The following is a 13595-nucleotide window of genomic DNA, read 5'->3' as shown; positions in this document are numbered from 1 at the left end:
ATCTGATTGCACATATGACAAAAGATCACCCGTGTTGTAATTTTGTTCACGACGCAATTCTACATTGAACGAAGCAGCAGCAGATCGTTTCGGTGATGGCATTCCCAATTGATTGAGAACTTTTTTCGCGATTTCTAAGCACAAATCCTCAATCATTATCAACGCCTCATTGTAGATTTCTGCTGTGAAATCCATGTTCATATTGGAATTTTCCTTGTGCACTCGAAGGAAGATATCTTCAGCCATGTGCGATTTATATTTCTCCCATAACTCTGTTGGAGATGAAGGAGAGCAGGTGGTCAATTTGATTGCAAACAATGCACGAATTTGATGTGGATGTGACGTGTTGCACGCATCAGTAATGCATGTAGAGTGTTTGGGTATGTCACGCTACAAATAACTTTATGCCGTATTAATTATAGCGAATCTTTATTGTAATTCACTTGCACACTTTACAATTATCGCCTCTTGCAGTATTAGAGTTACTGGTTACATAATTCTTTGGCCAATACTTCTGTATCTCTTGGCGTCTAGGTTCCAAACTTCTTCAGCGGCAGCTATTCTAAGACTGAATGAATTCAACCCCCTTTTATAACCTCGGATGCTGCTATGCAAATGAGTCTTTGTCATAACCGCGGAAACGCTGCTTTGTTGATTCCGCAATTCCTACGCAACGACCCATTGTTATTGCGTTGGCTCTGTGGGAACGCTCCGTGTATTCATTGTAACCTTGGAGATTCGATACAGTATCGCTATTGTTACTTCCCATGCAACGGTCTCTTCTAGCGTTTCCATAGGGTTGACTCTTCTGAATTCCAAATTCCAATTTTGTTTTACAAAAGAAGCATGTTTTTACCTGTCACAGGTGTGACATCTATATAATAGGTATATAAAAACACGCGCTTATTCGAATGCAACGTTGTGTCAAAATTTCGAAGCAATCGGTGAAGAACTTTCGGAGATTTAAGATTGGTAACAAACGAACAGTTACATTTTTATTTATGTAGATTGTAAGTGAAATTGCCAATAATTTCTAACAAGTTCATCCATTTACAATATTATTTAATCTATGCTGACTCTACTGCATTACGCAAACCTACAACATCTGAAAATTTCAATAACTGTCTCTATTACAACAAAAATGTTATGCATTCACTATTTTATGTTACAATTTCAACTAAAACATAAACTACTGGCATTGCACTCCACCATGAACCTCGTCGTTCTTGTGGAGGTACAGCTCCAGTCTTTCTTAATCTTCAGCACTAGATGGAACTAAAACTGTTAGCCTCAAACCCTGACTAAAATATGAGTACCTGCAGCTGTAAAGCCATATTAAAAAAAACCAGCAACTGAGTGTGTTGGTAGAATGGGAATGCTCTATACTTATATTTGGGAGGTGCCCTGTTCATTCCCAGCCAGGAGACTAGCTATCCTGACTCAGGATTTTTGTGGTTTACAACAGCCCCTCCAGGCTAAGTTCTGGGATAGCACCCAGATTAGGCCACAAATGCTTTGTTCAAACACCATTATTCAGTAATCATCCCACAATTTGACACTACACACACCAAGATAATGAGAAAACTGTAAAATAAACCACAAAAAATTAAGTTTTGAAAAATGGATCCATTTCAATCATCAGGTGTAAGGCAGAAAGGATCCTACTCAGATGGGCCTGATGGAAAGATCTAGACTGAGTAGGATTCTTTCCTCCCTTAACAGAACTTAATCTAGTATCCTAAATATTGCACATATAAATATACTCCAGAGTCTGTATAATGTTTAACATAATATTCACATAAATCTTATGCTCCAAATGCAAATAAAGGTAAAGGGTTGGCCTGCTATGAGTCTCAACCTTCTTGTGGAGATGGAGCTCCAGTTTTCTCAGAATTACTGGGCTTTTCTACTCTGTGCATAGCCCAGCTTTCTAAAAAACTAGAGAACACTAACTACAGCTATACAAATGCATGAGACCAGGCTTTATCAATGGGAGACTATAGGAAAAATTTACAATAAAAATTGTTATAAAGCATTTACAGGCCTGAAACTACAATGGAAAAGGAGGTGCAAATTTTATTCAACAAACATAGCCAACAAATCAAGTCCATGAAAACCTACGCATAAATTCACTGGAGAAATTCATGCTATGAAACAATTTTTTGCCTACCACTAGTGCCATCTGTGGAATACCTGATGATGGGCAAAGTCCAAAAACCCAGTAATTCTGAGTGTTATATGCCATTGCCAGAACTCTTCAGAAACCACTACCTACAGTCTTTCTTAACCTCAATCACTAGGAGAAGCAAGTAGTGTCATTCTCTGCCCACTTTACTGCCAGGGAAACAAATGAAACTACACTTCTTTTTGAAATGAAGTTTGGATAGCTCAATTGGTGTAGTAACCAGCTATATGCTGAACTGGCTGCGTTCGATTCCTGGCAGGGGCAAGATTTTTGTCTCTTCCACAGTGTCAAAACCGGCTCTGGGGCCCACCCAGCCTCCTATCCAATGGGTACCAGGACTGTGAACCTGATCACTCAATTCCACCTAGTGCCGAGGTCATGAATGGTGGAGCTATATCTCCAACCCCCCATACATCTTTCAAGGTGCAGTGCTTACCTAATTAAGCACATGGACAATTTTACCTTACCTCTATTTTGAGAAAGATCAAAATCTAAAAGGTAAGGTAAAGTTTTTTTTCTGTTTAACTATTTAAAGACTATACCATGAAGACATACAAGGAAATGGATGTAACCTAAGGAGATAAAATATTAGACCTACATTTCTGTAAGGCTACAGTACACATGCCAAAAACATCACAAGTTATGGTAATATTTCCAAAATTGTTAGTCTCTGCTACTGACAGAGGAGTAAAAGAAAACTTAATGCTAAACTCACTTTGCTGTCCTCCACAAGATGATAGCAGAATCAGCAAAAACACCGCACCAGTGTACCAGACTGCAGTCACAAACCACGTCATTGCTAATAACACACACAAATTTGCACTGAACACACTTATTTTGTCTGGAAACACACCAGTGTCGATATTTAGAGCTTATGCCTCCTTTTACTCAGAAGAACGCACACTCATAAAATTTTACTGCCAGCATCACTACAGGTTTCCATACTCCTGTATGTGTCACAGTGTTTCTGCGAACCTCTTGATCTCGTGCCAGCTCCAAGATCAACAACCTCTCCAACTACCTCACAGATATGAGGAATGTTAACCGATGCAATGAGTTAAATGCGTGTTCACTTCTGTACTTAAATATCTATGTTACAAAATATTAAAAATTTACAAAGTTGACAGAATTCATACAGCATCAAATGAGCTGAAAGATCTATTTGCTACATATGGCATGCATCGGAAAGATGAAAAATGCCTACAAAATTACGGTTATTAAACCAGAAGGAAAGAGACCAGTTGGAAGACGTATGAATTGACGGGAGGATACTATTAAAGAAATGGGGTGTGAGGATGTGGACTGGGTTCCTTTGGCTCAGGATAGAGTGCACTGGTAGGCTTCTGTGAGCATAGTAACATGCCTTCTAAGGCAGGGAATTTAATTAGCTGAGTAATTAATAGCTTATCAAAAAGTACTGCACTCAACAGAGTTACTCAAAAGTTTAAAAACAGAACTTAAATTTTTGTATCATTGTACCACAAATTATATATGAGCAGTAACAAACAATCCATTACATTAAAACACGAAGTATTTTTAGGCTGAGTACAAAAATACTTGTCACTTGGCAACACAGCCAAGTGCCAAAATGTGTCACTACAGACTCAATGGAGGAATAACTCTTTGCAGAATCTGAAACTCATTTACTATAATCGTCAGAAGTTAATGTTAAAAATTAGTGTACCGAAAAATAATAAACTGTGCTAACATACATTATCTCAGGAATATAAATAATATTTATTTAGGGTTTAAAAAAAAGGTAAAATGGAATAGGGATGATTAAAAATATGTAAACAGATGTAGTGTACATTTAATTAAAATAAATTGGAATTTAAGTTAATCTAACCAAAGTAATGCAAGGACCATGCACAGCCACATCCAGATGAGAAGTGGATAGAGGACCTGTGTACATTAGAGATGAACTTAATCCATACGACCCTGTGTGTTTGTCATGTTAGCCTCTGATACTCCAACTGGACATTTTCCATCAAAAAATTGTGTATGCATTCCTTGTCTTCCCCAATGAAGTCACATTCCCAACCCATCTAAACCTCCATTTTTCAAAATTTATTTATGGTTTATTTTGTGACAGCATCATTAGCTGAGACCATATGGTGATGACTGAATAATTACTGACAAACTGGAAAGGAAATGGAAGGAAAGCAATCATACTGTAGTGAGGTACTATCCTGGAATTTGTCTGGCAAAACTATGATAAGCCATGAAAAACTTAAGTCTTAACAGTCTGTGTCCAAGACAGGATTTCAGACACCTCCCGAATATGGTCAGAAATTCTACCACTATCCAAACAGGTAAGTAAAGTAAAGGTATCCGTGTAACAGGCCGTGGTGGCCCATAGGGCTGTGAGATGTTGAGGTTCCCGCATTTTCTAGACAATTAGCTCATAGATGGCAGAAAGGTTGTGAGCCCTACCTGCTGGTCGCCCTTTACCCCCAAGAATATTCCAAGAATATTCCTGGTACTCATTTTTGTTAGAGGCTGAGTCGACCCCAAGGCCACAGTGTGGCTGGAAGGATTAGGTCAATTGAAAAAATCCAATGACCTCATCAGGACTTTAACCTGCGACCTTCCAGCTTGTAACATAGTGCCTCAACCAACTATGCTACTGCATACCTACCTCAATCATGAAGTTCCTCATTATGTACTACCCTTATATTTCTTGTTTACTTAATCCTTTGGATGTTTGAATATTTTCCTCAGCACTTTGTTCTGCCAACTCTTGTAATTTATGTTCTTGTATTAAAAAGTAAAACATCACAATTCACAACATAAAAAACAAATTACTAAATCACTGTTTTGTATACTCGAATCTTCAGGATTTTGGTGACATGACATATGATAGATAAAAAAAATAATTCTGTCCCAGGGCACATGGTAGAATAGTTGGTTGAGGCACTATGCTACAAGCCAGAAGGTCACATGTTTAATTCCTGATGAGGTCACTGGATTTCTCAATTGACCTAATCCTTCCAGCCACATTAGGGCCCTGGGGTCAACTCAGTCTCTAAGAGAAATGAGTACGAGGAATCTTCCTGGGGTATATGGCAGCCAGCGCATAAGGCTGATAACCTCACTGTCATGTGTGAGCCAATGGTCCAGAAAATGTGGGAGTCTTGACATCTCACAACCCTATCAGATTCCACGGTCTGTTACAGGGATAGTTATATATTTTCAGTTGATTAGCCATGTCCATTCTATGTTAGAAAATAATGTTTCAGAGATTTCCTCCATCACCAACATCAGGGTTGATGTGGTGAATGACCACATGACACTGAAATGCATACCAGTCTGTCAAACTGATGCCTTGTCCTACTGGCATACCACACAGTAGGAGGAAGCAGTCAAATTGTGAAGTCATACAGCTGACTCTAACCTATCGCTGTGTCACTTTATAGGCAGTAGAAATGGAATTACATGGGAATAATATCAACAGAAAGGAATGTCATTGACTCCCAGTATCAGACTGTTGGAATACAAAACATATGGTAAAGTCTGTATAGGTAAACATTTGTCTGATAGTTTTCCTATCCAGAATGGTCTGAAACAAGGACATGCTTTATCGCTAGTGCTATTCAACTTTGCTTTAGAACATACCATTATGAAGGTCCCGGTAAATCAGGTGGGATTGAAATTAAATGGGACACATCAGGTGTTGGTCTATGCTGATGTGAATCTGCTGAATGATAATATAGATAGCATAACGAAAAACACACAAACTTCAGGAGTAGTAACTAGTAAGGAGGTTGGTCTAGAAGTAAATGCAGAGAAAACTAAGTATATGTTGCTGTCTTGTCACCAGAATTCAGGGCAAAATCATGACATAAAGGCAGACAAAACATATTTTGAAAATGTGGTACAGTTCAGATATTTGGGAACAATTATAACAAATACAAATTTGATTTAGGAGGAAATTAAGAGACTGAATTCAGGTAATGCTTGCTACCATTCAATTCAGAACCTTTTGTCATATCATCTGCTGTCTAAAAACATAAAAATTATAACATATTAAACCATAATTTTGCCTGTGGTGCTTTATGGGTGTGAAACTTGGTCTCTAACATTAAGGAAGGAACATAGACTGAGGGTGTTTGAGAACAGGGCGTTGAGGAGAATATTTGGACCGAAGAGAGATGAAGTGACAGGAGGTTGGAGAAAAATGGATAATGAGGGACTTCATAATTTTTACACTTCTCAAATTATAATTAGAATGAAAAAGTCAAGGAGGATGAGATGGGCAGGGTATGTAGCATGAATGGAGGGAGAAGAGGAATGCATATAGGATATTGGTGGGAAAGCCAGAAGGAAAGAGACCACTAGAAGACCAAGATGTAGGGGGGTGGACAATATTAAAATGGATCTTAGAGAGATAGGATGGGATGGTATGGATTTGATTGATCTGGCTCAGGATAGGGACCAGTGGAAGGCTCTTGTGAACACAGTAATGAACCTTTGGGTTAGATAAAATGATGGGAATTTCTTGAGTACCTGTAGAATTGGCAACTTCTCAGGAAGGGCTGAGCTTCATGGGTGAGTGATTGAGTGAGTAAACAGGTACAAATCGGGAAGATCCAAGGGTAGAGAATATGATTGAAAGGAAGAACACTGGTTACATAACATGGTGACAGGTTAGAGTCAGATGGGTGACTGCATAATTTGACCCCACCCTCCTACCCATAGCACACCATTCAAAAGAGGCATCGATTTGACAAACTGGTATAAATATCAGCGATGTATGGTCATTCACCACATCGACCCTAATGATGAGGATGAACAAGATGTCTTAAATGTTGTTTTTTAACTCAGAATTGACATGGCATTTTACCTGAGAAGATTTCAGCATATTTATTCACTGTGAAAGCTTAAAATCTTATATAATTTTACCACACTTTTCAGTTTTCTCACTATTTTCCATAAGGAAAGTGAGCATATATTTCACACGTAACCCAAATAAAAAAATAGGTGAAAATTTTGAAAAATTAATTTTTTTACCTACTTTCCTTATTTTGAAAAAATAAAAAGGAGGCTTATGAGATCACCTTACTGTCTGTGTCTATGTATACCTCCCCAATTTTATTGTTTTCTATGCAGTCCAAGATACATCACACAAAATATGTGATTAGTTCTTCCCAGAACTTCTTTTGTGCTGCACACATGCACACATTCTTTATTAATTTGAAAAGTGACAAAGGTGCCTAAGAGTCCCTGTGCATATTACAACATAATTACATATAATCACACACTCAACTTCTTACCTAAAACTTCAAACTTCTCACCATTTAAAACTGTTTACAGCACACATCACCTACTTTTTTCTTTATTTGACTTCTATGAAAAACATTCTGCAATAACAGAATTCTACTGCCTGACTGCCCTGCCTTCAGTGGAACATGCACTGATGACAGATTAAACCAATCAAAGACATGCCTCCTCTTTCCACTTTGCCAACAGACTAAAAATAACCAGTTCATTCTAATCAAAGACAATAGGGTGTGCTGTAAATACAACACTACAAAGCAGAATAATTGTTTTCAAAGGAAACAGCACTGCTGTTGATGTGAATACTGAATGCAAAATGAAAATCATTTATGTATATTTGTGTTGATATAATAAATTCTTCTAGTTTTAATGAGTACGATACTGATGAAGGATGTTTATTCACACATCAGAATAGTAGCAGTTGCCAGACTCCTACAGACAGATGCATGGGCCAGTGTATAACTCACAGATCTGGCAGCAGCATCTGGCTTTAGTCCAACAGACAGACACAGATACCTCAAAGTCTCCTGTTCTGAACAGCAGACAAACTTTCTAACGTTCAGTGAATCTTCAACCTTTCTCTTATGGTTTTCATAGTAATGTGCTGTCAAAGGGAATAAGCATATCCCTCATGAAGTAACACAACAAAAACACTATACATTTCATTTACTGAGCAAAATTTATGCTATGTACAATTAATATCCTTTGTTTACAAAGACAAAAATAACACCGTCTAATGTGACTATTTAAGTTTTATCATTTGAAGACTCATCACCCTTACTTACATGTTTCGATCCCTATGGATCATCCTCAGAGGGCATCAATACTTTTTCGGAAACTACTATTACAATAGATGTTAATTATACACAAATATAATGTCTGAAATGCACAATGTACACAGTGTTCAACCTTTCACATTCACAGCAGCCTTCCTGGTGTTAAAACTTTATTTTTTTAACTTTCTAGTTCAAGCTTAAAATTTGTAAACCATACAGGTTCGTGTCAATTCTCCTATTATTATTCTTGGAGGTGGCTGATCCTGTGCCGCCTGTCTATCTTGTGAAAGGAGATTCTTAGTGTATACAACACAGCAGGCCACAAATAAACACGGAAATACTAAGAATCTCCTTTTGCAAGAGAGACAGGCAGCACAGGATCAGCCACCTCCAAGAATAACAATAGGAGAATTGACACGAACCTGTATGGTTTATAAATTTTAAGCTTGAACTAGAAAGTTAAAAAAATAAAGTTTTAACACCAGGAAGGCTGCTGTGAATGTGAAAGGTTGAACACTGTGTACATTGTGCATTTCAGACATTATATGTGTATATAATTAACATCTAATAGTAGTTTCCGAAAAAGTACTGATGCCCTCTGAGGATGATCTGTAGGGATCGAAACATGTAGGGGTGATGAGTCTTCAAATGATAAAACTTAAATAGTCACATTAGATGGTGTTATTTTTGTCTTTGTAATTGTTAGTGTGACGGACCAGAATGACACAAATAAAAAAAAAATAATATCCTTTGTTTCCTTAACTCATCAAAAAGAAATTGATTTAATTAATATTTCCTTCCTGGGATGGTATGGATTTGATTCATCTGACTCAGGAAAGGTATCAGTAGAGGGCCCTTGTTAACATGGCACTGAATCTTCGGGTTCCATAAAATGCTGGGAAATTCTTAAGCACCTGCACAACTGGTGGTTTCTCAAGAAGAGTTCAGCTCCATGAGTGATGAGTGAGTGAATATTTCCTTCCACTTTTCCCAATTTCGATTATTTTCCAAAATTCCATGCAGAGGGGGGAAACATCTAGCTAACTGCATATGAGCTTAACATTTCCTCTGATTGTCCACATCCAGTACCCATTTATCATGTTAACAATGTCAACTAAATTAAATGTGTCATTTGGTAACATGCACATAGAAACAAAGCATTCACCACTCTTAAGTAAGCATACCGTGAAGATTCGATGCATATAAATTCCTATCTTAGTATATTAACATTAAGATTATAGCCTTCTTGAATGTGATGCCAGGTAATTTGGTACACAGGTTTCACTGTTTCAGAGAGCAGAATTGGGGGGGGAAACAGTAATGTAGCAGACACAACGCTGACACTGGAGTTACGACAAGCCAATGGGAACAACTTTCTCATGTCTAAATCTAACGGTTCATTAGTTATTATTATTAGTTAGCAAGGCGATTCCAGGAAAACTCTGGTCTATCTCGTACTTACGCAGGGGGCATGCTTAGATCTGACAAGATTCGGCAGATAATTGGAATGGTGTTGCAGTTACAACAACAGAGCTTGATGAAACCATGTGTCCTTCTTGCATCTTCATGAAGTGCTTTGCTAAATGAGACAATAACCACACATGCTGAGACCAAACACCTCCTTCTCGAGAGCCAGGTCAATGTCTTCCCATTTGACTCCCTGGGATTGGCCAGCACTGCTAAAGAGAACACACAGCCGAAAGGCAAGACATTGTTTATTTGTTGAAGCTGCATTAAATACACATTGTGTCATTTACAGATGACAAGGCAGAGGTAAAGCTGTCCCTGTGCTTAATTAGTTAAGCACCATGCCATGAACACATTAGTGGGAGTGGAGGTATAGCTCCATCTTTCTCAACATGGGCACTAGATTGAGGTGAGTGGTCAGCCTCATGCCCCTCCCGCTTCACACGCCTGAGTAAAGAGCCTCCATTACCCATTGGATAGGTGTACCCCAGAGTTGATCTGGATTCTGTGGAGAAGAGAAAAATCTTACACTGCTGGAAATCAAACCCAGGCTCTCCAGCTCTAGCCAGTCGTTATACTGACAGAAATGATATGACCACTAAGAATGACTGAACACGAGAAATTCAGGAACACTCTTCAGAGTTGGGACCACCATCTAGCCTTCAGGGTTCTTGCTAGCATTCTCTCCTTTCCTTCAAAGAAAATAAAACGGGATTCAGAAGAGAATTTTTAGAGCCTACTTTCTTACTGCACTGACTTTTGTCCCTACACATTTTGTGTTGCTACGAATGTAGATAATTTACATTTATAATCAAACAGTAAAAGTTAATTCAACTCTTGGGCTATTGTACTACACCAGATTTATCTATATGTGATCACAAGATTAAATTTTGATCAAGACAAAATGTGACTGCAGCTGTAGATAAGTTACTAATATTACTTTAGAACAGGGGCATGCAGTAGTGTAGTTGGTTGAGGCACTATGCTATAAGCCGAAGGTCGCAGGATCGACTCCCGATGAGGTCACTGGATTTCTTTCAATGTAACTTATCCTTTCAGCCGCACTATGACCCTGGGGTCAACTCAACCTCTAACAGAAATGAGTACTAGGAATATTCTTGGGGGTAAAGGGTGGCCGGCGCGTAAGGCTGACAACCTTACCGCCATCTATGAGCTGATTGTGTAGAAAATGTGGGAATCTCGACATTTCACAACCCTATGGGCCCCCATGGCCTGTTACACGGATACCTTTACATTTTTTAGTTAAGAACAGATTTGTCTATATAAATTTTTACTGAATGTAACTTCAATGTATCACACCATTGTCACATCTGTGAATCTAACAAATCAGACTACATGTGATTCATTAGTTAACTTGAGCCGTGTCCCTTGACCCTGTGGGTCGAGAACCCAGTTCTCCTACCCACTTAGACCCGTGAACTCCTGTTCAATATGGGTAAGGGACAGGCTCATAAGAACGTTGCTTGTACGTGATGTACTATGCCTCCCCAAGGTCGAGCAGGGGATCTCGGGAGAGGAAAACCGCTGTCGGCACTATGGGCCAAGCTGGACGGATCTGCTAGTCCGAACTGGTAGGGAATACACAACCCAAGTATACACAAATACAACTGGCGTTTCCAAACATATAAATAAATGTATATATTGATAACATAAGTATACAGGTGTACTCTGCCTGATGGGCAGGGACTGGTCAAAACATAATAGACAGTTGATGCAGAACTACTCTGTGCCTAGCCGCACAGACTCAAGTATTGGCACGCCTCATGGCATCTTTCGATTTCTCTAGAAAAAAACCTGTACTTCGGCAAGCCTTAAGGGCACACAAGCCTGTACTTCGGCAAGCCTTAAGGGCACAAGAAAATATACACAGGTTACTTGCATGCCTGAGGGGCGATCGGCTGTTTAAGCCAACTCAACTCCAAACAAATTAATTAACTTACGCCACATGGCGTCATGATGAAAAGGAAACTATCTACAACAGTAAGTCACTTACTGGCGTTTCCAAAATTACAAACACAAGATTAACCTCACAACTTGATGCAACCTTGATCACGTCGTGAGGGCACTCTTCCCCCTTCAGACACTGCACAGGCCGAAACAGAATTTCACAAGATCAATTCAACATAAACGAAACTAATTTTGGAAGCAGCGCTGTTACCTTGCTGAAGCTAACGGGGAGAGAGAACAATGCATTCATTCTGCGTAAGCAGGAAACCTCGCATTGCGTCCAGGAGGGGGGGGGGGAACAAGGTCAGCTGACCTGACGTCAACTAAGACTTTAAGTGGAAAGAAGGAGGAACGGCTTGCATCCTGGCGTTTCGAGGGGGGGGGGGACTCCAAGGAACTTCACGGAGAACAACCGTTGCACGGTTCAAACTCCATCAGACAAAAAGGTAAGTATAGCCCTTATGCAGGTACTATGCCATTTTACATTCTACAAGAAAATTACAAGCTGCATATTTCTCATGGATGTATCACCACATACATTTTCAGAACCATGGAATATGTGAAGATAGTACTGCTCCAACTGCACAAGTTTGTGGGTCCACTATGTTATTATTACCTAATGCATGAGATAAAAATTACATTGAGATGGCATTTAATGGTATGACATCCATACCAGATTTCATGAATATCAAGTCTACTGGTTCAGAGTTGAAACAGATGCAGCTCAGTTAGACATGGTTCCTTTTCTTGTGCTGCACCCAACTCAAAAGTTCATGCACTTGCTACACTGGTACTGCTATTGGAAATTCCATATTATGACAGGATGGCTTCCAGTGGCACAATGTCCCCACCAAATTTCATGAAAATCAGTCTACCAATTCAAGAGTAAAAATGGAGGGGGACGAGATTACTACACATATTCAGACACTAACAACAAGCCTACTCTCCTTCCCAAGGAACTTAAGTATGATTTAAAGCATACTCCACAAATGTTTCCAGCTGTACTAAAGCTGAAGAGTAAAAGTAAGTAAAAGTAAAGGTATCCCTGTAACAGGCCATGGAGGTCCATAGGGTTGTGAGATGCTGAGGTCCCACATTTTCTAGGCAATCGGCTCAGAGATGGCAGCAAGGTTGTCAGCCTTATGCACCGCCCACCCTTTACCTCAAGAACATTCCAAGAATATTCCTAGTACTCATTTCTGCTAGAGGCTGAGTCGATCCCAGGGCCATAATTAATTCCTCAAGGGTATTTCATGACTAAGATGTTGTGATACCACATCCATATACAATGGACTTATGTATGTTTGTCATAACTTGGGCCTAGCCCCATTACAACTGGTGACAACCTCCAAACTGACATGTTTTTAAAGACTATATACTAACTTTAATCCATATCAATATCAAAATGAAACAAAAATAACAAATGCTCCCAGTCTAGGCAAAGGTGAACTAAGTACTGGAAAGTACTGGAATCTCTTGAAAATAAATACATCTATTACACACAGTCATCACTTACATATGAATAGGAACAGTCAACCATACACTTGTGCAGAAAATGTTTCTGAAATTACAAGCTCCACACAAATTGGATAGATAATTAAGGATGACTAAACAATAATGGAATTGTATGAGCTAGAAATTACTAAAAATATATCACTAAAATTAACAGCACATGTGCAACGCTGCGAACTCAAAGTGAGATGTGTATTACGCCACATGATGTACCGACAATAGATACCGAACTGGTTCTGGAGAATGTGTCAGGCAAAGACAAGGATGTGTGTGGACTGTGCAACCTGGAAGAAACAAGCTCATGAGGTATCACTCATGGATTATTTTAGGTTCAGTTAAGGTTTGGTGCATATGCACCAGAAACCCAGGAATTTGGGTTGTTCTGGATTTACGTTAGGTAAAGATGTGTG

The 13595-nt window shown here is 39.0% G+C and overlaps 1 protein-coding gene across 5 annotated transcripts in view; it reads right to left on the bottom strand.

The window, feature by feature from the left end:
* LOC111874214 overlaps nucleotides 1-12054 on the bottom strand; it is a 19711-nt gene extending 7657 nt beyond the window's left edge. Inside the window, exons 1-3 of one of the 5 annotated variants that reach the window (XM_023869531.2) lie at nucleotides 11720-12054; nucleotides 9701-9917; nucleotides 2901-2984 (exon numbers count right to left, since the gene is read on the bottom strand). In XM_023869531.2, the coding sequence (XP_023725299.1) occupies nucleotides 2901-2982 (82 nt within the window). In that variant the 5' untranslated portion in view covers nucleotides 2983-2984; nucleotides 9701-9917; nucleotides 11720-12054. Of the gene's footprint in view, nucleotides 1-2900; nucleotides 3203-7458; nucleotides 7751-9700; nucleotides 9918-11719 lie in introns of those variants that run through there. The other 4 variants (XM_023869529.2, XM_023869530.2, XM_023869532.2 and 1 more) reach the window with 4 other exon arrangements.
* Nucleotides 12055-13595: the final 1541 nt, after the last annotated feature.

This window comes from Cryptotermes secundus, unplaced genomic scaffold, assembly GCF_002891405.2.
Source record: "Cryptotermes secundus unplaced genomic scaffold, Csec_1.0 scaffold26, whole genome shotgun sequence".
Classification (NCBI taxonomy): Eukaryota; Metazoa; Arthropoda; class Insecta; order Blattodea; family Kalotermitidae; genus Cryptotermes; species Cryptotermes secundus.
The sequence above is the reverse complement of the archived record's forward strand: the minus strand, read 5'-3'. Positions and strand labels throughout refer to the sequence as shown.